The 25,712-nt window shown below is 37.0% G+C and overlaps 1 protein-coding gene across 1 annotated transcript in view; it reads left to right on the top strand.

Annotated features, from left to right (window-relative positions):
- Positions 1-25,712, top strand: part of LOC148942494 (peptidyl-alpha-hydroxyglycine alpha-amidating lyase 2-like) — a 451,427-nt gene that overhangs the window by 386,451 nt on the left and 39,264 nt on the right. Inside the window, exons 5-6 of the mRNA XM_089102123.1 lie at positions 21,405-21,603; positions 25,109-25,321. Coding sequence (XP_088958249.1) covers positions 21,405-21,603; positions 25,109-25,321 — 412 coding nt within the window. The remainder of the gene's footprint in view (positions 1-21,404; positions 21,604-25,108; positions 25,322-25,712) is intronic.

Consider the following 25,712-nt stretch of genomic DNA (forward strand, 5'->3'; position numbering starts at 1 on the left):
TGTAGGGTAACTTATTATCTAGGCACTCCGAAACAAGCTCCTAAACAGAGAAATAACAATCAGAAAGGACATAAAAAAAAGTTTTTTTCATTTAAAGAATTTGAGAAAAAAATACAAACTTAAAACACATAGAATTTACCAAAGGAAAAGATTAGGGACGTAACCCCTAAAAAAAAAAAAAATCCGAATATTATAATTCCGTGGTACTGAAAACGCAGAAAATAGAAACAATCTGCAATTAGACGTTGAAGTTTCAATGTTCAATATTGGGAATTTATATAATAAATATAATCAATATTTTTAAACTATTATACAGTCATCCTATTTTATTTTATTTCACTAGCATTAACCAGACTTGACTTTTTAGAAAGGCCCATATAAAGGGATTGTACCTTATTTTCTACAGCCGAATCAATGGGGAAAAGTCTCTGAACTTTCATTGCGGTATCATAAAACAAATTGAGGGGAAACCCTATCGGTAAATGAAGAGAAAATAATCATAGAAACATAGAAACCTTCAAAAAGAAACAATCCCTTTATATGGGCCTTTCTAAAAAGTCAAGTCTGGTTAATGCTAATGAAATAAAATAAAATAGGATGACTATATAATAGTTTAGAAATATTGATTATATTGATTATATAAATTCCCAATATTGAACATTGATATATTGATTATGGAAAATATTGATTGAAAATACAATTAGACGTTGACATTGAAATCTGCAATTAGACGTTGAAGTTTCAATATTCAATATTGGGATAGAATATCTGTCTTTGAAAACTTTTAGACATTCAATATTTCGACTTGACCCACCGCAGCCCTCTGGGGAAAGGTCTTTAATTTGTAAAATTTGTCCATGTTTTACGTATAGTATTTGTTATTGGGAAGTATGCCTACATTTTTTTGTGTGTTGGGGGGGGGGGGAGGGGGTAAATTTTCTGCTGGGGGGATTTTCTACATTGGAAGAGAAAATTCTAGGGTGAACTTTTCAGGGGAAATTTTACATTGGGGGAATTTGCCACAATTCCTGTACAGAATTATTCTTATTTGTCGTATTTTCTCTTTGCCCGCTCAATTTTACGTATGGAGACGTTAAGGGTAATTGACGGGGGGGAAATGTTCACCAGGATTGAATTGTCTAGAGAATCGTTCCCTGTGGGGGGATTTTTCTGCGGGGATGGATCCATATTTCCCGACATCATTTAAAAAACGATCAGAATTTAAATAAAAAAAAAAAAGATTTTTTCAACTGAAGTTAAAGAGAAACATTAAAAATTAAAACGAACAAAAACTATTACGTATATGAAGGGAATTGCCCCTCCTCTATAACTCGCTGTTTACGCTAAAGTTTGAAATTTGTCCCAATTCTTCAAGAACGACCCCTAAAACACAAGAGTTTTTTAATGAAAACAATAAGAAATTAGTTAAAAAGTTTTAATAAACTTTAGCGTGAAGACCGAGGTATTTAGAAGGGGGATTCCCCTCATATACGTAATATTTTTTTCCGTTTTAAGTTTCAATGTCGCTCCTTACTTTTGGTTGAAAAAATTATTTTTTTTATTTAGTAAAATTCCACAACTAAAATATGACTCTTGACAATTTTTATATGCTAGCTTGTCATGCTGAGGCACGTATAATATGTAAACTATTTTGGGCGAAGAGGCCTTTATATTGAAAAAGCATGAAAAACAGGTTATGTAAAAATTATATCATGGAGAGAGTCGTAAGAATCTTGACTTTTTGGAGGGCTTAAAAGGCTCTCCTCCTGTACGCCTCTCCTACTGTTCAATCTTTCTGGGCTTCAGTTTTTCTTCTTCTTCTTCTTTTGAAATACCAAAGAAGTCACGGTCCCCAACCACCATGCAATTTTAAGCGTTTTCAGTAAAATGCACATCCCATTGCAATGTCTAAGAAAATGTTTACTGGTTACTGTTTTAAGTTTGAGCCTTGCTCTTTAATTTTTTAAAATTAGCCTTCTTTCAGGTATAAACATAAAAAACGAAATTAAATATAAGATATTTTTTTGGGATTATTTTAAATGGTGAATGAAGCCAGAAAAATAAAGATTTGCAAAATAGTCACCAGAAAAAAGAAAAACAAAAGAAAGCAAACAAATTAAAAACCGAAATAACGAAAAATAAAATATTTCATGAAACTGAAGTCAGTTAAAACTTCAAAGATATAATTTTATTTCAGCTTCTGCACCGCTCCTCGTCTTTCAGGCTTGGACATATTCATTTTGCGCAAGTTATTCGAAACTATTGGATGAAAATAACTAAACTCAGCAGCAGTGAAGGTTTATAACCAGGCATGTGTACCGGCTATGGTTTTCTGTCGATGGATTCAACTTAGGGCAAATTACCTTCCAATCCAGAGCAGGCAAAAGGCGTTTGATAAAAAGAAAATTGGTCCCCGAAGGGCGGTATCCTTGTCCCCTTTGTAAAGATTAAAGTAAAAAAAAACAAGCTTTTTTTCTAATTGAAAGTAAAAAAGCAACATTAAAACTTAAAACGAACAGAAATTATTCCGTATATGAAAGGGACTGTCCCCCCCTTCAAAGCCTCGCTCTTTACGCTAAAGTTTCTTATTGTTTTAAAACAATAATCAAAGTTGTGAGAAAGAGTCTAACTTTAGCGTAAAGAGTGAGGTGTTGAGGAGGGGACAGGCCTTTCATATACGGAATAATTTCTGTTAGTTTAAAGTTTTATTGTTGCTCCTTACTTTTAGTTAAAAAAAACTTGTTTTTTTGTTTAATTTTTGAACATTTTGAATTACTATAGGTTTTGATTTTGGCTCACCTTACATGAATAATTAAAAAAAATACATATTAGTTTTACTTTTATTTGGTTAAATGGCTTTCTCGAAACTTGTTTAATTTTATTTACAAACGTTTTTGTTAGTAATAAATATACGTAACTTACGAATTAACTTACGTAACGAACTTCTACATCCAAGTATTTTTAATACGTATATTAGGGGGTCCGTCCCCTAGTCAATACCTCGCTCTTTACGCTAAAGTTCGAATTTTGTTCCTATTCTTTAAAAATGATCTCCTAATCACAAAGGCCGTTAATTAGAATAAATAGCTCTTATGAAAGTACTAAAAAATCTTTGGCTTAAAGAGCGACGTATTGACTAGGGGGCGAACCCAATCAATTACTTAATAATTTCTGTTCGTTTTAAGTTTTGATGTTGCTCCTTACTTTCAGTTGAAAAACTTGTTTATTTTTTATTTAATTTCTGATCGTTTTTTTAAATTATGCTGTGAAATCCGGTGCCCCATTCATAGCAATGTCCCTTCCCCCATGAAAACTTTCTCCTTGGAAAGATCCTCCCACATAACCCCCGACCCCCCCCCCTCCCTCCACCACCAGAAAAGAATCCCCCTTGAAAACCTCTGTATACTTCCCAATAACCAATATTATATATAAACATTGGGTAAAGTTCATAACTTTCAGCTCTCCCCCCGGAGACTTTGGGGGATTAAGTCATCCTAAAAGAAATATTTATTATATTTTTGACCTTGCTGAACAAACTGGTTATCTCAAAATTTTGATCGGGTGACTTTGGGAAAAAGATGAGCATGGGAGGGGGCCTAGTTGCCTTCCATTTTCTTGGTAACTTAAAAAGGGCAATAGAACTTTTAGTTTCCGTTCGAATGAGCACTCCCACGATATTCTAGGACCCTTGGGTTGATACGATCACCCCTGGAAAAAAATAAAATAAAAAAATAATAAAAAAAATAAACACGCATCCGTGATCTTTCTTCTGACAAAAAATACATAATTCCACATTTTTGCATATAAGATCTTGAAATCTCTACAGTAGGATTCTCTGATACGCTGAATCTGATGGTGTGATTTTCGTTAAGGATCTATAGCTTTTAGCGGGTCTTACCTTCTTTTTTCAAAAATCAGCCAAATTTTTTTAGGCACGTAACTTTTGATGGGTAGGACTAAAAATGATGAAACTTATATATTTGAAATCAGTATTAAAATATGATTCTTTTGATCTATTGGTATCAAAATTAGAGTTTCTAAAAAACTCCCGTTTTTTAGAGTGTCGGTTACTATTGAGCCGGGTCGCTCCTTACTTACAGTTCGTTACCACGAACTGTTTGATGAGGATGAAGATTTGGACCGTTTTCTTCGGAAGTGCCCGGTTCTCTTTGACTTAAGGGGAAAATATTTGCTTGGGATTGATTTGCTGCTTCCTGGTACTCTACAAAGTAAGAAACCCAACCATAATGACTCGAGTTGGTGTGTGAGTAGAGGGGGAGGTGCTACTCCAGGACGACACCCCTGCTGCCACCTACAACTTTTTTTAACACCATATATTGCCACGAGAACCACGTGGTTTATGGTTTTTGTCAATGAGAATTTTAAAAACAGGAATTTTGTCACATTTATGTATGGTTTCTTGGATGGTTATGTGTGTTGGTCGATTTATTTGATGTTTTTCATGGATGTTTAATGGTTTTTGTCAGTGAGAATTTGAAAAACAGGGACTTTGTCACATTTATGGATGTCAACAGCAATTCCTGTGTGTTATATGGTTTTTGTCAGTGAGAATGAAAAAACAGGAATTTGCCAAATGTTATGACTTTCCCGGAAACAGTTCGATCACGAGTTTCCTTTCTCAGCCAATCAACGAGTCGGATACATCCTCCTTCTCAGCCAATCAGAGGGCTAGTTACATATTAGCGGCGGTGGGGATATAAGGAACGGGTTTTTTGCTATAGTTTTCTTAGTCTATGAATAGAATTCAAAGGAGTGAGAAGAAGAACAGTTTTGACTTTACTCATTTGGATATATATTTGTGTGTGTTGATGGCGATGATTGGAATGTTTACACTATTAAAAGTTGATATTGGAGTTGATAATAATAGTACAAGAGCACCAAACATTGCGGTGGAAATCACGAAAAGATCGTGGCTTTGTCTGGAATGGGATGCAATATATGCAAGATATGTAATATCCTTGAGCAAATTTAAAATGGAGGATCAATTATGTTTCGCCGCTAAGGTTGATATAGCACATGTGAATAGACTTCAATGTGCTTTAAGTGCATTGGTGAAAAATATTGAAGACAATAAACAGTATCGCTGATTGTACATGCTATGTATTATTGATGTTGTTGTTGTAATTATTCAATAAAATTGTTTTGAAATCGAAAATGTTCTTTTTCTTTTCTGGTTAGGGCTAACTAATCAGGGTCAGTCTAGAGTCAGCAGTCGGAGTGAAAGGATTGAAAAATGAATAAATTTGAGAAAGAGAGAATTAGATCAAATCTAGTGTTTATGGAAAAACATTTGATTTTGGATGATGATTTTCTTGAGTTATCTCTTCCACGCAGGATATTCTCTAGTCGGGGGACACTTGACAATATAATGAGGAGTGATTCTCCCCCATTGAACTATTGTATGAAGCTTTTAAAATGTGATTCAAATGCTTATAGTCAATTTATTGATATATTAATTGGAAGAAAACAGAATCATATTGTGGACATACTTTTGAAAACACTGCCAATGGATTCAATGTAGATGGCTCCCTCATCATTCGAAAGAGGTAACGTCACAGAGCTACTCCTCTCTCCCCCATTTCACAATCGTTGAATTTATCGAACGAAGAGGATCAGTTTCGTTTTAGCTGTGAGTGAATTGACATCGGAAACCGAAAAATGTTCTATATATGTCCATTGTGCATGTACACTCTTGGCAGTTGGAATCAATGCGAGAATTGTACAATCATTGATGACTATAGTGAAAAGTGTAAATTATGTAATCCTTGTAAATTACCTAGAGGCTATGCAGTACAAATTAAAGGATGTAATTCATGTCTTGAGGAGGTGTGTGACTCACATCTTAGAGGGCACCTGTGCTCCAATTGTCACTATGATAAATGTGATCAGTGGGAGAATACTTACCCCGCTATGATTGGAACGAATCCCAAACGTGATTTCAGTTTATTTCTACGAGAATGGTATCGTCGCGAATTTAAATTATTCTGGGAAGAGGAATCTGGTCTACGATTCAACTGTTGTGGTAACAAGACAATCTTGTTTCTACGTCATCGCTGTGATGATACCACCTACTATGACTATAAACCAAGTGATTTTTATTTGGCAGTTACCGAATGTGATTCACCACTTGAAAACACTGTATGTCATATTGCTTCAAATAGACAGATTGAAACTCGTGAATTTCACAATATGAATGTAAATAGTATAATTGACTATACAAAGAGATATGACAAGAGTGAAGTTACATTGTACTGTAGAAAATGTAACCCTGACTTTACAGTCAATCAAGATCAATATACAGTGAATCCAAATGATTTATCGACATTAGTGGTTCGCAATATTTGCCTATACATTAAAGATGAATTAATAAAAAGTGTATATTGAAAGATATTTTTGTATATATATACATTTTATTAATTAACAATTTAACATACATTTTTTAAGCACTTTACTCTTAGGGAACTAAAATCGATACTGTATAGGTCTGAGAATATATTTTCAACTAGAAAGTCATTCAGACGTGGATTTCCACCATAACTGTGGAGAAACTGCGTGTAATTATAGCCATGACATCGGAACACACAATATAGTTGTGCATGGAAGACACAGTTTTTAGTCGTTAGATCCTGCACCCTCTTTCGATTTTGAATAATAGTTTTCCCACTGTTCTCAATATAGTTGCTGATGTGGGGTGTGTAGAATGTATAGGGTAGACCAAGAGGATCAAAAAATTCAATCGTCTTCATTGTTGGAAAGATGCACAGCCAGTGACCCGTCAGCACAGTCGACAGACTGCTATTAACAATAATCAAGGTATTGTTGACACTTTGAATTTTTCCAAGAAAGTTCGAGGGTAGACAATAGGATTCGTAGTGGGACATGTAGGGGTCCATATTAAATACATTGATTATTTGACTGGTGTTCATGGTGCCAAGTCTAGTAGAACCCTGCCTTAGGGAGTGATTTCCCAATAGGTTTCATATTGATTTAGTGAGATTAGGGCAATACTCTCAGCCAATGGGTCGGCAAATGTACACTCTAAACGCACACTCCCCGTACTTACTATACTCATATCCTGTGTACCCGACAAATCCAGTACAATGATACCATGTGTTTTAGCAAACATATCTTCGGTCATACCATTTTCGAATAGTTGCGAATCATGATCTAGGGATTGCATTGTCAACTCATATAATGTCCTATAGGATCTATCAAAAGATAGATTGTAGAGTGGGATGCCGTTTACTTTGCACACAAGAGATAAAAGTCTAAACATCTCGAATTTATGTGGACATTCAGTCCGTGATCCTATTTCACTGGCACCTTTTACAAATGCCATAGCCAATTTCGAGGGGATTTAGCCATTGATAAATGATGAATCGGTGAAGGTGCGTGATCCCCTTGCACTATCCCGTTGATTGGTGATTGTATGAGGAATAATTAGTTTAATATTGTTGCCATTGGCTCTCAGTTTTTCCACGGCCAAGGCAACAGAACTCATAACCTGTTGTTTGCGTACATGAAGTATTGCCGAGGTGAGGGAGAGACTTACATCAGGATTGGCAGCAAGTTCTTTTCTCAGTATGAAATTGGAGGGTGCAAGCGTTAGTTTTATATCCACTTTAACATTAGGCGGCAGCCATTGGGTATATTAAATATTTCATGATATATTTTTCCAACTAGATGTAATTCACTAGTTGTAGCATTTTTAAGTGCATCTGTACTATCAGCATTATTACTATATTCATATCCATTGGAGGTGCCTCTCAATTCCTTGTATGACTTGGGTGTCATCAACATGAATTGCATATAGCTCGTATAATTTGAGAGATTGTTGCTTGTGCTAACCAGTGTGCCATTGTTATAGACACTAATTTGACGAAATAAATTATGTAATATACAATTTTCATAGGATATTCCATCGGCCCGAATTGGCATTGTATTATCAGTTTTCAGGACTTTCATTTGCAAATCTATAAATGCTGAAGACATGTCCTTAAAGTAGTCTTCATTGGACTAAATTTGAAAGTGGATATTATCGGAGAGGGGTTGTTGTGGATAAAATTGTTCATAGTATCCATGCTTGACACTCACATCGATATTTTCAGCAATGAATAGATTCAATGAGGCGGTGATTGAAGGTTGAGAATCCTTATGCGGTAGGTAGGACATTTTAGGAGAAGAAATCTAGTTTCGATCTGACAATTTTCTTCTTGGGGCTTCTGGTTACACTACGTGTCGGCTTTTTTCTTCTTTTCTTTGACAAAAGGGATGTCTTACGTTTCCGACCTGAGTGGAGACTGATTAGTGATGCATTGTTTCTTGACCTTTTTAAACCTTTACCATTCTGTTTTAATTTCTCGCCAAGGGTTCGCGCACTGGACCTAAGATTTTCCGAAGCACTTTTTTTAAAATCCTTGCCAAAGCCCCAATCGTATAGTGTAGAGGATGCAAAATCTGTCGCAGCCGGTACAAGATATTTTCTAGCCAGTGGTAGTGAAGAGCAAAACAGCTTAGCAAACCAACTACCGAGACCATAACCAGACTTTGATGAGCGACCTTTGTAGTAGTACATTCCATTGCACTGTTGTCTTGGGCCAAGAGTGTTAAAATAGCAGTCAATATAGGGACAAGTGAATACCACATTACTATGAGACATCTTGTAGTTGAATGATGGGTCGAAAATGGCATGTAATCACAGCCAACCCTTTTGAAATTGCTATTGGATCACCCACTTCGGTTCTTAGTGTTAACTGACAGAGTTCCAAATAGGAAGTGTTTACAGGGATATACTGAAGATGCTTTATATTGTAGTGATGAATATGTTCCTGATTGGTTTTTCGTTCAAGAACTCGTAGGAGGGGGACATTTGAATTGCAGACACGAGATGTTTCAACAAATGAAGCATAGAGAAATATACAAGTGTCTGTGGAGAAGGCAGGCGGGTAGTCAGCGAAAATGAAATTAGTGTTTCCGGCACTTTTACCATTGATTACATTGAGCTTAAAGCCAAGAATATCCTTTAGGTTATCATTGAGAATAATCTTTTAACTGGCAATAGGTGAACTAATGTAGATCTTGCCCTCCTCCTTTGAATAGTTGAAATGAAAAGCTCCTTTTTACGAACGGAAATTCTTTTATCGATAGTACGACATAAGTCATTCATACAGGTGAGTTCCTCGTAGGGTAATTCAATATATGGATAATCCATCCAATTGATTTTTTGAATTTGTTCTTGATCACCTGTTGGTGGCGGCGTCCAATCATATGGTCTAATTTTTATTTCATATTTACGATCCCTTTTCAGGATTTCATAGGTATTTTTGAGAATACAATCGACACGAGCCACTTCATACTTTCAATCAAAATTGATGATGGGGGAGAATTTTGTCCAAAAATCACTTGTTTTATTCAGATCATTTTAGAGGGGATCAGAAACATTGGACATGAAAGTCACATAGAAATAATTGTGCATTTTTAATATCTTCAGCACTGACACAAGAATCAAAATCTGAGATGTATCCTAGCCAGCGAACAAGTAACTGTTTCTTCCCATGGTGTGTACGACTCTTTAATATCTTTTCAATTTGATAAATTTCACTAGAGTTTCTAACTTTTTGCAGTTCATATTCATAAAAACCACCGAGAATCTCATCATCTTTGGTTTCTCGCAGTCGATAAGTTATGGGTATGGTGTCCAGGATTTTGGACACTTTAAAAAGTTCGGTGCTCCATAAATAATTCACCTTTTCAAAAATATTGGTGGTTCTATTAACTCGAACAGTATCACCAACATTGAATTTCTTCTTCTTTTTCTCTGTTTCACCATTGGAGTATTGCCTTAGAAAAGCATCAAATGTATTTTCACTGTAGTGAACATCCGATGGTGTAAAGTTGGACAGAAATCGATGGGGACGTTGAGTGTATATCTGCATGATTTTATCTAAATCTTGAATAAAAGCAGATGTATTTTTCAATGTGCAATATCTTGAAATTAATAGACGAATCGTTCTTATTAATCGTTCGGCCAATGCAGCCTTTATCGGACTGTGACTATGATAAAGTGTTGTATTATATTTCAAAAGAACCTTTTGCACATGAGGATTAACAAATTCACTACCACGATCTGATTGAATTTTTCTATATGAATCCTGTTCGAGAATACTTTCAATCGCCCGAGCAACTTTAACACCTCTCTTTGATCGTAGAGGAATGGTATAGGCATAGCGACTAAAGACGCTGATTGCCACTAGAATATATTTTTAGGGTGCATTGTGACGTTGTTGAAGTGCGTCTAAAGTTACAAGATCCGTTTGTATTATAGGCAGCTTGAAAAAGGTTTTAGTTTGTCAATAGTGTTGAATGTGAAGACAGGTATTCCGATGCAGTTTGCAACTTGTTTCATTTTCTATAGCTTCCTTTGTATTGTTCAGTGTGGTGGTGCCAAACACAGCTCTGGAAATCAGTTGGGGGGAACTTAAACTCTCCACTTCGCCAATATTTTCATAGACACCTTTCAGAACTTCAACCATTTCGAGCGTAAACACGTAGTGTAATGTCCACTCCCCTTTTGCACACTGGCGTGCGAATCAATTCGTCTTCGCTTTTGACTAGCAGCTACAGGTGTTATAAAATCATTGCTGCTGCTGCTAGTATCTTCAAATATTGAATCTTCTTCTGTTTTAAATGGTGTTGTTGGTGGTGGACTAGATTCTCTTAGTTTCTTTAGAATTTGCTTATTGCCAATAAGACTTTTGGGAAAGTTTGATACATACAGAAAGGTGTATAAATTATTGTCAAAGGATATGAGTCGTTTACGATTCGTCACCATATCACAAATTAAATCAACTAGATTATAACTTTTTCCCTGAATTATAATTCGTTTCCCTGTGCTCTCAACTTGAACTTGATCACTAGTTTCCAACATGAGATAGGATAATACTCTTTTACTCTGTTCTCTATAGGTGAAAGGCAATAGGTTTCAAATTTTCAATACAATTAAATTCAAGTCCTTCTCCTTTGATTGCAGTGCTGCTGCAGAATCTTGAGGAGATGTTTCCTGTTAAGAGGGATCGGTGACAGTGGGTCTCTCACGATAAGCTTTATGTTTGTCCACACGTCGCAATGCATCTTGAATTAAAATCGGCTTTTTGTCATCGTCAAAATTCTCGTCATTAATGTATTTACTTATACTATCCTCAAAATGTTCGACTGGTGAGATGATAAGTTTAAATGGTGTCAAGTTAAATTGTTTTGCAATTCTCTCACTAAAGAAAAATGTTTAAAAGTCATGCAATTATCGGTAGTAAAAGTGTGAAAAAGCTACCGCCCGCCTGAAGGAGCCGTGTTCTTTTAAATTTTTTTACCTTGTTTTTAAAATCCAAGGCGCGTAAAGTGGAACGCCGTTGCGTTGTCTGTTGTATAAAACCTTCTGGCAGTTGAACATTGCCCTCAGTTAAATTTAAACAAAGTTCAGATATTAGATTAATGAAATCATTGTCAACCCCATGTTTGAGTCTAGCCTTCCTAAGCAATGGTTTTGAAGTGCTTAAAACGGAAAACAGATGCCGTTGTTCATGTAGTTTCTTCAGTGTCATAATGGCGACTAATAGTCTTTTCTACTGTTCACCGGAAGATATACTGTAATTTCATTGTTGAAAATGTCGGTGACTACACGTAGATCCTCGGGAGTGCTCTTATTAAGATCCATAAAAATGTAACCTTTGGGCTTGATTTTTGCCTTTGTTTACGCTTAAAAAATAATTTTAGGGGCGCGTGGTTTTTTCTGATTTTTTCTATTTTGTCGGTTTATATAAAAACGCACGAATCGAGAGATAATATAGACAGTTCAATTCAAAGCAAGGGTTCGCATACCTTTGCTCTGATGAAACAGATTGTGTAGAACTAGAGTAACGGAAATGTGTTAATGATGGGAGCGAACGGTGAACAGATGTAGCATTTCCTGTGAGAACTGTTCAATGGATTCAGCCAAATCATCAATGATTAGCCACGAGTTCGGTTCAATACTATTGAAAACATCAAGTCCTCGTATGAATTGTATTGGTATGGTTGTGGCAATAGCTTTTATTTTATCATAGGACTCCTGCCAAATACTATAGCAATAGTAGATTTTTTTCGGCTTTTCCAAAAACATTTTATCGCAATTTTGAATTATTCTAGTTAAAAGCGTTGTTTTCCCCGACATTGAGGGACCACATAGAAACGATCTGAAGGGTATTTTAAATTTATACATGCTGCTGACAACAGTCGGACTACAACTAACTGTAAATCATATGTGCTCAATGAATAAGTAGTAATTTTCCCATAGATCTATCTATTCAAGAACAACAAAAAAACAATATTTCATGGCAGCATTTATTTCGACACTGCATGAAAACACTTGTTCAACATGAACAACGATAAAAATAATAACACTTGTTCAACGTGACAAAATTTCATAGTGGTCAACATGAAAACTCTATTTGTTCAACATGAACACAGGACAATGATATCACTATATAAATAAGCACTTTTTGTCTTTAAACACTTTTCTGTACAATAAAAACACCTTTCTGTACATCATCATCAACATTTTTCTATACATCACTTTTTTTGTCAACTTAAACACTTTTCTATACAATAACACTTTCTATACAACAGGAAAAACACACACACTTGGAACATGAACTAGCACAGTTGAACTTGATTATGAATTAAAAGGTGTGGGTTCCCCCTCCCCCCCCCCTGGGGGCCGTGGGGCCGAAGGCCGGCCGGCCGCGGGCGGGACCCCCCCCCCTGGGCGGCCGCGGGCCGGGACCCCCCCCCTGGGGGCCGCGGGGCGAAAAAGAATAGTTGTCGTCACTGCTATGGGTTTGTGGTTGGGTTAGTGGTGGTGGTTAGTGCTTGGGTTAGATGAACAGTTGAGTTAGGTTAATTTATGAACAGGTTGGGTTGGTGGTTAGTTCAGGTTAGGTTAATTTTTTCCAGACCAAGTTGATTGCGATAGTCTATGCATTCAACTCGGTCTGAAATACGGTAGTGGCCATGGGGTAGGACAGTCACACCATTTTCGAGCACATAGACCTTGTCAGATATACATGACATTGCATTTTTTTCCACTCTCACAGTATAATTTCTATACTGTAGAGAGCGAATTGCAAGCACTTGTGCTCTTGGCACTAGGCTACTTTCTACACAGTCTCTGTACACGCTCATGTTGAAATTGCTCTTTACAAAGTTTGTAGGCACCCCTTTACACGCCTTCTTTTCTTCCCCACTATGAGTTTCCACACAATAAACTTTGGGACCCGGGAACACCCCCCTGGATATCAAATCACTCCTCGTCTCTTATTTTAATTTTAATAGTTGGTTGGGGGCTTTACGTTTCAACAGCTCGGGGTAGAGTGATGGATTCTAGTTGGTGAAATCCATCCGCGAGCTGATGTGTTCCCCCTTTTGCAAATCACCCAATAAATCCAATTCAGGCCCATTTATCTTTAACAGCAGAGAATCTGTATCCCCATAGTAAACTTGAACCGCCCCCTCCCGTGGCCATTTCACCTTGCACACATTTTAAAAGAACGACAGTATGAGCTTCTTGGAAATGTACAGTACTGAACGACCGCCTGCAATATTATTGTTGAGTACTATTTTTTACTTTCACCTGTGTAGAAGAGCCATGCCAGTCTCTATACTCATGAATGATGTAAGAGTGGGATCGGCACTAATTTATGCACACTCTCGAGGGTCAGTCACGACGTCACAGCGAGATCTGTTCCGTACACTCTCACACATTTTGCCAAACGCTGAATTTAAAATGAGCTTATACATTTCCTTCTCCACCTTTGAATTTGCCTTAGAGCGTTTATCGACAAAGGTGTCGATAAACGTTTTCAAGTAGGGTCGCTGATTGAACTGTAGGACCCTGTGTATTTTAGTGATTTTGAAACCGTTGCTCACCATCAAGTGCAAAAGCACATGGTGAACAATGATATTCTCCTTAGGGTCCAAATCAGCAATCAGTTTCTGTTTAGAGGGAGTCCAATGCATCCCCATATCCTCAACCAATGAATGATTGTAGGGACTCAGAGAGTCCCTGCTCACCGGCCGATTGATACAGGGAAAGACAAAATCTTTGACTGAGTCGTGAAGCACCAGCGGAATGTGACCATCAACTTCAAAGAACCATCCTTGTGGCCCATTGTCTTCGACAGTGTTAATGTCGGGGAACTCACAAGGATTCTCAAGCCATTGATAGTTCCCACATGGCAAAGAGTAGTGAGACATTGCCGAGGTGTACAATGAGTTCATGTCCAAGAACACTTAATTTGACATTACACCGGTGCGTTGTCTACTTGGATTGGTTGACAAGACACGGTTCCAATGAAATAAGTACCCTCCCCACATTGAAAGCTCTAAAAAATTTTGCTGATCTACCTCGATGATTAGGCCTATTTCCTCCCTACTAATTTTTCAAATCAAATCCATCACTAAATGGGGTGTGGAAAAATAGTAGCCTATATCTAACCCGAACTCTGAATAGATCTGGTCTGTGTTTTTACAGACTATATCCAACAGATTTAGAACGTCACTGGCCAAGTACAGTCTACAATAATCACACCCATTTTTACAATCCCCCTTGGACCACACCTTCTTGGCAAACTCATACTCTTCGGCTGTGCATTCACTCTTGGTGAGTGAATTGTAAAAAGCTTCAATTGGAGGTAGTTTCTCCTCACTTAAGCGTGCGCCAGAACAGTAATAATCGTATGCATATATACCTTTGCAGGTCAACAGGTCATACATTTCACTGTCTGGAAAGTGCTGTTTAAGCAAGGGAAAGCTATCAAAATTGTCGCTTTTTTGCACTTGAATCAAATGATTCAATGCCTTGGGGAAAAAACTAAAAGAATATAAAAACCTGATTTTATTCCAGCACATATGCCCATTATCCACTGCCTGCCATTTCAGTTCGAGAAGCAATAACTTCTCAGCTGATTTGGGAATTACGTTGTAGGTAAATGAACTATTTACCCATGGACAATCTACTCCCCCTCCCTCCCTATGCATACGTGCCAGTGCCGGTAAAATAAATTTTAAGTCATAATTGGAATTATGAATAAAAACAGGGATAAAAAACTGCTGGCTAACATTTAAATTACACGATTGATGCGCAACTCCTCTAAAATTACTACCTCCCGGGGTGAGGTCCGGCCACAACGGGTCATGATCGCTACCGTTCCCCCTCCCCCCACGTGTACCTTTAGTCCCCTTATCCCCCTCCTCTGTAAACTCCCCCTTACAAACCCAACATATTTTTTGATTTTTAATCGCGAGACGATCCTCTGCAGACAACACCATTGGATAATTTGTATTTCTCAAAAGAGAAATAGCACCATTAGCCGTGCCAATCCGTTTAGTCAATGCCTTGTGCATGCACTCAGGTCCCTCATCCAATTTCTCTACTATTTCTAACAACTGCATGGTGTTAGAATTGTCTCTTTGCGCGTGGGCGTAGGAGACTGCAATGGCCTGATGTTCTTTGATACGGTTTGGAAATTGGGGGTCATTCACCTCCACCAGCTTAGCTTCACAGTCTAAAGATATTTTGTTGCACTGGAGGAGTGTGTTTTGAAAATTTTTGAATCGTAGAATGGACCTATCCCCTGAAACCGTTTCCACTGTCTGATATCCATGCCGTCTACAATGCTTCATGTGATCCCGTAGTTTTATATCACTACGGAATTGTGACAAGCATTTTGGACAGTAGAAACGGGTCCCCCTATGCTTACCACCCCCCAGAACTCTACTAATGTCAGTGATAGGGTTAAAATGACCGATTGTATTCGGTTGACTAGGTGGTGTGTATAACCACCAAACCCAGTGTTTAACCAAATCAACTGAGGAACCCCTTACGGGGAAAACCACCCCCTTCTTTTTAGAGCGAGTCCCATCTTCAAATTCTGTTTCGTATTGTACCACAGTAACGCCAATATTTAAATGGGCATTAGCCCTTTCAAAAATATCAATAGATCTAAGAGTTACTGGGTATTTTCCCTCTAAGCATGAAAAATCTGCAACTTGAAAATCGGACCCTTCCGGCCCTTGCACAGTCCTTTCGAATAAAGAGGTCGTAGTGGACCTCCGAGTTAGAGGCTCTTATGCTTAGATGATTTCAGCAAATCGGAAACACTTTTGACCTATTTCAAGATAAATACGCTGGATCCCATGACAACCTTCTCTATCAGGAGTACATTGTAAAATTATCCCCCTTTCATCCCCTGCCCCCCCCTCTTAAAATAAAATCTTTCTTAAATTTACATATATTTACACTTAAATTTTAAATAAATAAAACTACTGAGACACTCTCATTTTCGTTATAGTTCTCAATATGCGCTATAATTTGTCCTACCCACTCACAAAAAACTCCCTCAAAATTGTCTAAATTTGGATAAATTACGCGCATCTCGGAATGTATAAAATGATAGTAAACCTCACTTTTCCCCTCATTTAAATAAAACACTTTTAGAACAACGGAAACCTTAATTGAATCCCTCCCCCACAACTGAATCGGGTTCTCCAGAAGTGCACGAATTTTATCTACATATGCATGCACAATTTCTACAGGGTCATAAACAAAATTTCCATACAAAAGCGAATTAAAAGGGTCCCCAAACGCTGCAGTGAAAACAACTATATTATTTAAAATTCTGTTGGACAGCTGAAAGTCTGGGAGAGTTGTACTCTCCTCTCCCTCTTGTATATTACCCCCTCCCCCAAGCTGTTCAACAATATTCGGACTCTGTTCCACTTCAGTTGTTCGAAGTGGAGTCGTGATGGTATAGGCGGGTTGTGGGTTCCCGGTTAAGTACCCGGTAAAATCATCTAAAAATTTCAATGTGTTTGGACTCAATTCTACCAGCTCAACAGCGCTATAATCAACATTTAAAAAATCACCTAAAAAGTCGTCAATATTATCTGGAATTTGATGTAAATCATCCCATAGTGAATTGTTGGGGGGCTCCTCGTGTGCCTCCTCTCCTTCCCCTTTTTCACTGGACGGCGAGTATGAGACCAGTGCTCGTCCAATCTATAAATGAAAAAAATAGCTTATTTTTAATGTGTTCAAATCACCCCTACTGTTTTTAAAATTTGGATTATTATTGATTAATAACATTTGGTTAATTCAACTGAAGATAATCTAAGATATGACATAGAAGGCGACAATTTGTTGATTTATATTCAAAGTGTTAAAAAATTGTTTTTTTCGGCGCTCCCCCCAGCCCCCCCCTAACCGTGCCCCACAGCGCTTCCCGGGCCATCCGTGGCACTTTTAGGAGCCATAGCACCTCCCTGTGGCGCTTCCTTGACCCGGGGTGAACCCCTGTGGCGCTTCCCGGGCCCATGGCACATCCCCCCGGCGCGTCCCTCCCCTTGCCCCCCAAGAACTCCCCATGACCACCGGCGCATTCCGGGCTCCGCGGCCCCCAGCCGTTTACCTAATGCCCCAAAAAACCGTATTGTTAGGCGGCATAAGTCGTTTCGCCTACTCCCCGTACAGGGTGTCTATGGCTCCAAATGAGCCTAGATTATTTTTAATCTCGTGTCTGCTCTGTTTCCAAGCGTATTCTCTGGGAAAACAGTACAATTAAATTCGAGAACCGTTAATTCTTATTCAGGAATGTCTCTCCATGCAAAATCATGACAAGTTGATCTAGACAATCGTTACGCAAATTATAATTAGGTCTATGTGTAAGAGATTGCAATGCTATAATCTCTGTCCAACACAAATTGAGTGGGGGAAAAACATCTTTTAAAATCTATGAAATTTTAATTTTACAGTGTTGAAAAAAAGCGAAAAGCTAAAATATGGAGTAAATGGGTATAAAATATTAAGCTTTTTAAAAACCGTGGTCTTTACTTGATAGCCTCCTCATATAAAATTGTGTTTAAATAAAACGACAGTTTATAACGCAAAGGCAGTTTTCTATGAGGAAATTATGTCCGGGATATAGTACCCCTTTTCGGCTTCACTACGAGCCGATTCAGCAGACTGCTGAATGTATGCGATAATAGTGACCTGATTTAAAAGGGGGAACAATGTCCTTTAATATCTCTGACATAATTTTACTGTGATGAAATAAAAGGTTTACTTCTAGGCCACTTAAAACTATAATATTCTAGCAAAAATAGCATTTTGTGATAAAAAGGTTCTCAAACAGTAAACTAGAAAATTAGCTAAAAATATTCACTTATGAAATATCGAAGAGATAGCAAAGATTAGAAAAGAGCGGTTTCTTTGCAAAAAATTATATTTAGATATGTAATATGGGGTTAATATCTCACAGAGATAAGTTTATATTGGGATTGAAAAGGACTGAAAAATTGGAAGAAATAGAAAGGTAGGAAAAAATACTTACATTTGAATATCCCGGCTGCACTTGGGCACCCGAAGGACCAGGTAGTGCATGCTGGAGGGACACTTCCTGACCTTGCATAAGTGGGGCAGCTCTTGAATGCCCAGGCACCGTATGATGAAAGGTGGACGGGCCGGCGGCGTTGCATTCTTGTACAGATGATTGCCCTTGTTTTGGAGGCTTCGGCCAGCTACCATATTGCCAGACAGTAGCCTTCGCATGGCCCGCATTATTAACCCTCGCTTTCTTGGAGGGAGGGGGCACGCATTCTTCACAATTTGCCTTAAAAAGAAGAGAAAAAATTAGTATCTAAATAATTTGCCCCCTTTTTTACAGAAAGAAAGTTAGTATCATCATCCATGTAATTTTGTCTAGAAAAGGCATTTATCACTAAGAAAGCACAACGTAAAAAAAATTTCGTGAAATATACTAATTGCATCCTTTTTTGAATCTGAGAATTACGGCTCACTGAGCCCTTCAAAATCCTGCCTATATAAATCGGCCTAATTTCTTATTTTTAGGCGTTTCTGTTCTTTTCTGGTTTTAATCTGCATTGTGCACGCCTTGTTTGATGCATTTAAAGTATTAACGCTATTTTTTATCTTTTCATATCCTTTTACGATAGCTGGTATTTATCACACACCCAGAAAAAACAGCCCACGGAAAATAACCCCCACGGAAAATATCCCTGAGAAAAGACATGGGAAAATACCCCCTCCCTCCACCAAAAGATATGGTAAAAATGCTATTCAATTTACGCATAATAAAGCAATGTATCTTTGTCTTAAACTCACCCCCCTTACTTTTCATGCGAAGAATCAGTTTGTTTTCACCGTACTCTGATGGTGATAGAATTGAGGCATGGCCCCCTCCCCCTTTCGCCAATGTCCTAAATATATTGTTAGATCTTAATTTGAAAATAACGAGATTTCACCGGTTCTCCAAAAAGAGATTATATATGCCTGCGCTTAATTAGTGTTTTAATTTGAAAGAAGAATAGTTCCTTTGACTTGACCACGTTTGTAAGCCGGAAAGGGTGACTGCTAATTTTAACCACGCACTGGAATCTTGTGTCAAAACCAGGTTCGGTTAATAACAACAGTGACGGAAGTCAATGATCGCTTTTAGCTAGGATATAGAACACTTAAAATTGCATAAATTTAACGAAAGAAAATTATTTCTTTTTGCTAGAATTAAGGTCGTAAACAGAGGGGGAAGGAAGGATGGAGTTTACGTAACGAAAAAAGAGCGTATTTTACACTTTTTATCGAGTATAAACATCATAAAGGGACGTTTGTATAGGGGGGGGGGGGTTTACCCGAATCGAGTAGAGGGGGACCACGGAAAACAATTTTATTTTGAAAATGAAAACAGAACTTACATTGCTAATTGTGGCTGCCAAGGCTTCAAGTTCATCAATAATTTCATATGTTCTATCCATTGTGTCACAATACTTTCTGATAATTTAATCACGCTGCATGTCCGTTATATACGAAATCTCAAGGGTGAATTGTTATGTAACGGGGGGAAAACCATACGTAACCACGTCTCTGATTGGCTGAGAAGGAGGATGTATCCGACTCGCTGATTGGCTGAGAAGGAAACACGTGATCTAACAGTTTCCTATTCCAGGACACCTTGACATTCATCCCTAGCATGCACTTGTCCAAAACAACAATAATAAATAAATCCCTCAGGCCTAAAGATTAATGAAGCCATGTTTGTTTCTTAATTCCCCCACTCGTGAATCAATAATTTCCCCTAGCGATTATGTAAATCGAGTTTACAGGCTAGGTTCACCTAAAGATCAAAGAAGCCATGTTTGTTTCTTAATTCCCCCTTCGTAAATCAATAATTTCGCCTAGCGATTATTTAAATCCATGTGAGAAAATTCCTGTTTTTTCATTCTCACTGAGAAAACCATATAAAAGACATGAATTGCTGTTGACATCCATAAATGTGACAAAGTTCCTGTTTTTTAAATTCTCACTGACAAAAACCATTAAACATCCATGAAAAACATCAAATAAATCGACCAACACACATAACCATCCATGAAACCATACATAAATGTGACAAAATTCCTGTTTTTCAAATTCTCACTGACAAAAAAACCATAAACTACGTGGTTCTCGTGTCAATATATGGTGTTAAAAAAAGTTGTAGGTGGCAGCAGGGGTGTCGTCTTGGAGTAGCACCCCCTCCTCTACTTGTGTGTTTATAGATAAACGTTTAGAAAGAAAAAAAAGTTACGTAATTGAGTTATCTGGTTTGCTGATTAGGTACTTATCGTTAAGTAGTTTATTTTGTTAGTGATCTCCTTGTTTCATATGAATTTTTGTTGTTGTGAAGATGGCCCTTAGGCTCTTGAAATTGACTGATCTAAATATCTATCTATCTATGTACATGAGGTCTTTTGGGACCGGCCCCCTCCTCCCAACGTTTAGGTCCTTGTAACTTTCCTACATGTTCGTAAAACTTTGGGCTTATTCTCCCTATGAAACTCATCCATCCCCTGAAAACTCCCACACGGAAAATTCCCCGCGGGAAATCCCCCTAAAATTCAAATTATCCTTTAGGACAATTCCCCCGGGAAATCCCCCTCACAGACAATCCCTTCTGATGTATTTCTGGGAAATTGTCCATGGGATTGATTTGTCGAGGAATATCAGCTTTAGGCTTCTAGAGTCCATGGCACGCTGGGGAGGGTAAGGGGCCTCTGGGCCGAGCCCCCTGAAATCTGAATTGCACTAATTTTTTGGCACTTCGTAGCTAAATTGTCGATAAATATTTTGTTTATTATTTATTCCCCCCGAAAAAGCTTCCTGTGTGCGCCCTTGTCTCACCGAAAGTTGTATTTGTTTGTTGTGTCTTTTATGCATAAACTCAATTCATTTGAAAAAAATTAATTCTTTCTAAATAATCTATGTTCACTATTAGCTGTATATACTCCATTAATTAATTTAGTTTAAGCCAAATTCTACAAAGCCAGCTTTGATTCTCGGAAAACGATTTTCTCCTGGATCAGATAAAAACCACTTTTGTAAGCCAACATCTATAGCGGTGGCCTCAACTGGAACATTCTATGTAGCTGATGGATATTGTAACAATCGAATCATGATGTATTCTTCTGAAGGCACACTCATTGGACAAATTGGTCGACAAGGTAATTATTTAGGCTCCCCCCTGAATCTGACCCTGAAATCATAGTCATCTAGTAAGTAATATAATAATAATATTGTATATACGATAGCATGTCTTTTAATTCCATTAATATTTTTCATATGCTATGATAAAGCTACAGTTGCATCCCTATTTAGGCACCCTATTATTATTCAATTAAAAAAAAAGAGTTAGCCTGACGAAAGTTAGCCTGCGCAACGCATGTCTATAGAAGTAGCTGAAATAAGCTGACTCACAATATTTCTCTATATTTGTCGAATTTTGCAAACCTAGTGCTTTAACTAAAATTAAATTAAAAAAATAAATTTTTTCAACTAAAAGTAAAGAGCAACATTTAAACTTAAAACAAACAGAATTTATTACGTATATGAGGGGGTTTGTCCCCTAGTCAATGCCTCGCTGTTTACGTTAAAGTTCAAATTTTGTTCCAATTATTTAAGAATGAACCCTGAATCACAAAGGCCGTTTAAAAAACTTTAGCGTAAAGAGCGAGGTATTGACTAGGGGGCGAACCCCCTCATATATACGTAATATACGATGAAACTTATATATTTGAAATCAGCATAAAAATCCGATTCTTTTGATGTATCTATTGGTATCAAAATTTCGTTTTTTAGAGCTTCGTTACTATTGAGCCGGGTCACTTCTTACTTACAGTTCGTTACACGAACTGTTTGATACATACGATAACATAGATATCGCATTGATCTAAATTGCAAATACAAGAATGAAAAAAAGTCGATGAACTCAGGAAATGAGTTCAAAAGATCAAGTTAAGTAAAGCCTTATCCGTTTTGCGCCCCTTGTTTTCACTTATCTTCACAGATTCTCGAGAAAAAAAAACATTTTCAACTTTCTAGTCCATTTTGGAAACGAGTCTTTTTTTTACATTTATTATTTTTGAATTTTTAATCTACCGATCTTATTATCATGAAAATGTATTTATTATTATAATAATAATATTAATGATTTATTTTAACCCTCTTTACAAGCATGAAATGCACTTAGAGAAAGTCAAAAATACAGGAAAATATAAAAGCTACTTAGACAACACAATTAAGCTACGCAGTTAAGTGGAAAGTCGACAATTTTTTCTCGACACTTATGGAACCTGTCCACAAGTTGGTCTATTTTTGAAAAAAAAAAATTAAAAACGCCATATCTACACGAAATGCAATGGTTGCGTTCATTAAAGCGACAACTGCAAGATACTTGCAAAAAGAGAAGATTAGGGATTTAATTTTCTTTCACTCAGATATTTTGAAAGAAAAAGCTCCATAAAGGGACCAAAAAGAAGACATGTGGGTTAAAAAAAGCATTGTAAAGTCTGTTCAGGCTTTATTTGTGAAATCTGACCTTTAACTCGAGCAGAAAGCCCATACGATTTTCTAAGCTTTTCTTTCAACGCTAAGATAACAAGTGTTTTAGTAGTTTTGAAACTTGAGCCAAATAGGAGACCTAAATATTTCAGTCAAGAAGATACAAAAATAGTTGCTGGGCCAACATTGATAGCAACGGGAGGTTGCTGAGACGAACCGTAGACGAGAAGCTCAGTTTTAGAGGACGCGACTTGGAGCCCAGTCTCATCGCAGCCTATTCCAATTACACGTCTATAGCCCACTTTTCCAAAATTCATAAAGAAAATAATATATTTAATAATTTTAATTTCTATGGTAAATATGTTTAAAATTTTTAATTTCTTCTAGTCAAAAATTGTTATTGTTTTAGTTTAATAGCATTTTTCGTTTGACAGCGTCAGCTTTAAGGTACATAACAGTATTTTTCTATTCCAATAGCCTATTCATATTCATCGCCAATCAATATCATAGCAGACTATGTCAGCTGCATTTTAGAGAACTTGAAGATCGTCTGATAGAAGAAGGTCTGATAGGAGATCTGTCTGATCTGATCTCCTATCTGATCTGATAGGAGATCTGTCGTCTGCGTAACAAAGGTGGCGGACACAGATATAGGGTTCAATCAGAAATCGAGGAAGATTTAGTAACGGCTCGGATGGTAATATTGAAAAGAGCTAAGCACAGAGCCTTATTTTACACCTTTCCGAACGGGGATGGAGTTGCAGCCAGCTGGCTGCCTTGCCGCACCCGTATGCGAGTGCTATCATACCAATTCTATAAGAGACAGTAGAGAAAAGGGTTTACTACACTTCTCAAGAGAGAAAGAATAACCTGTGAATGAACAATGGAAGTGAACGCCTTTGAAATATCGATGACAATCATATACAAATTCGTTTACAGGAGTCTTTTTGGATGCATTGTTCTTTAAAAATTAAATAGCAATTTTTAAAAAACTTTAAAGATGTATATGGTTGTGTACGTTTTCACTTTAACAATTTAAACGTTCACTTCTTTTATTATGTGTATTTAAAATTTGCTCTCAGCAAAAGATTCTTGAGTTGAATTATTCTTTTACGTTATTTTTTAGATTAGGACTATATTATGTCCTCAGTTCTTTTTTTGAATTTCCTAATGTAGTGTATTGGTTGTAGCATCTTTTGACGATATACGATATCGTCATGATATCGATATCATAATTAATTGATCGTGTTAGCTGATTTTCTGTCATAAAGAGTTGACTTGTGTAAGCTGATTTCGCGTTAGCTGATTTACTAAAATTAGCTGAATACTATATATACTATATATATTTAGAAAAAAAAGTATGGGTCAAAATCAGCCAAAAATAAACCGAACTCCGCGATACAGTATCTTAAGAAGGCATAACTTTTCTTTGAAGGTGCAGCTGTCTTTGGGAATCAACAAGTTATAAATGTTTGAATTTGTGTGTACGAACAGGGCTGTCAAATTTAATGCTACAGCCAAACAACGCTACAGCCAAAAATTGCACGTCTGCATTTGGAGGTTTTCTTTCAATAATAAATTAAGTCTCGGTTTTCATTTTTTCTTAAATATATATAGTTGTGCAAGTTTTTTTTGTAACCAATTTAAAAAGCAAATTTATTTTCATTGTCCTTGGTAATTAAGTAGAATTCCTGCCGTGGAAGTAATTTCAAAATTGATGCTTTTCATTGGTTGTCACTTGGCGTGTCTGTTTTTCTTGCTTCTCCTTATCACGGTAAGTCTAACAAAATTAGCATGGAATTTCACCACTAAACTGAAAAACAGCATTTATTGAGTCTCATAGTGTTACAACCTAAGTCTTTTTTTTCATTTGTTACAAGTTTTTTTTTATGTAGCCATAGGTGTTCATTACATCAATTACAAGGGGTTTCAAAAAGATGGTTACAAGGCAAGAGTAAAAAGTTCAAACAACCTGACTGGTAGGCTGGGAAAGAACGTCAGGTAAGTTATTGCATAGAAAAACCAAGACAAGCATCCTTTGACCCTTCGGGCTGATTATCGATTTCATCGGGCTGATTCTTCATCTGTTTTGACTGATTCTAGTCAGTGATATTGCTAACATTGTAGGTTGGTGTAAAGATCGAATTAGAACTCATAATTATTTTTCAGGGAGTCAATTATTTCCAAATAGGCTAGATCAGTTCCTGATCCCCCACGGGCTGGTGTTAATCGAGGATCAGGACGAGCTATGTGTGGCAGACAGAGAAAACTCTCGTATTTCGTGCTTCAATGCGGGGCTGAACGAACTAGAAAGGTTTGGAGAGCCTCTTGCGGTTTCAGATTCTAAATTTAGCGGACGTCCTTATGGAATAACTGCTCATGGTATGTTGTTAGTTACAAGGTATTTATTTTCTATCAATATGTGCTTTCTACAAGGTCAAATTCAGGGCTTGGAGCCCCCCCCCCCAAAATTTTTACTCAACTTGTAAAAACGTAATAAAAACGCATTTAAACAAAATTCTGATGCATTTTTTGAAGTTTTGTGTACCCCCCTCCGAAAAAAATACCCTCCCCGAACAAAAATTTGGGATACAGCCTTGGCTTTCTATCAAGGTATCTATTTCCCGTATTTGAATTTTTATTTAAATGGCTGTTAAAGTAACATAATTAAAATGAATACCGATATTATGATAGTAAGTAAGTATTTTTTCTTGAGTAAACCAAACAAGGTATTTCACTCTATATACTAAAATAAAACTAAAAAACATCAAAA

This window comes from Artemia sp. Qi Xiang Cuo, chromosome 16 (genome assembly GCF_049724085.1).
Source record: "Artemia sp. Qi Xiang Cuo chromosome 16, ASM4972408v1, whole genome shotgun sequence".
Taxonomy (NCBI): Eukaryota; Metazoa; Arthropoda; class Branchiopoda; order Anostraca; family Artemiidae; genus Artemia; species Artemia sp. Qi Xiang Cuo.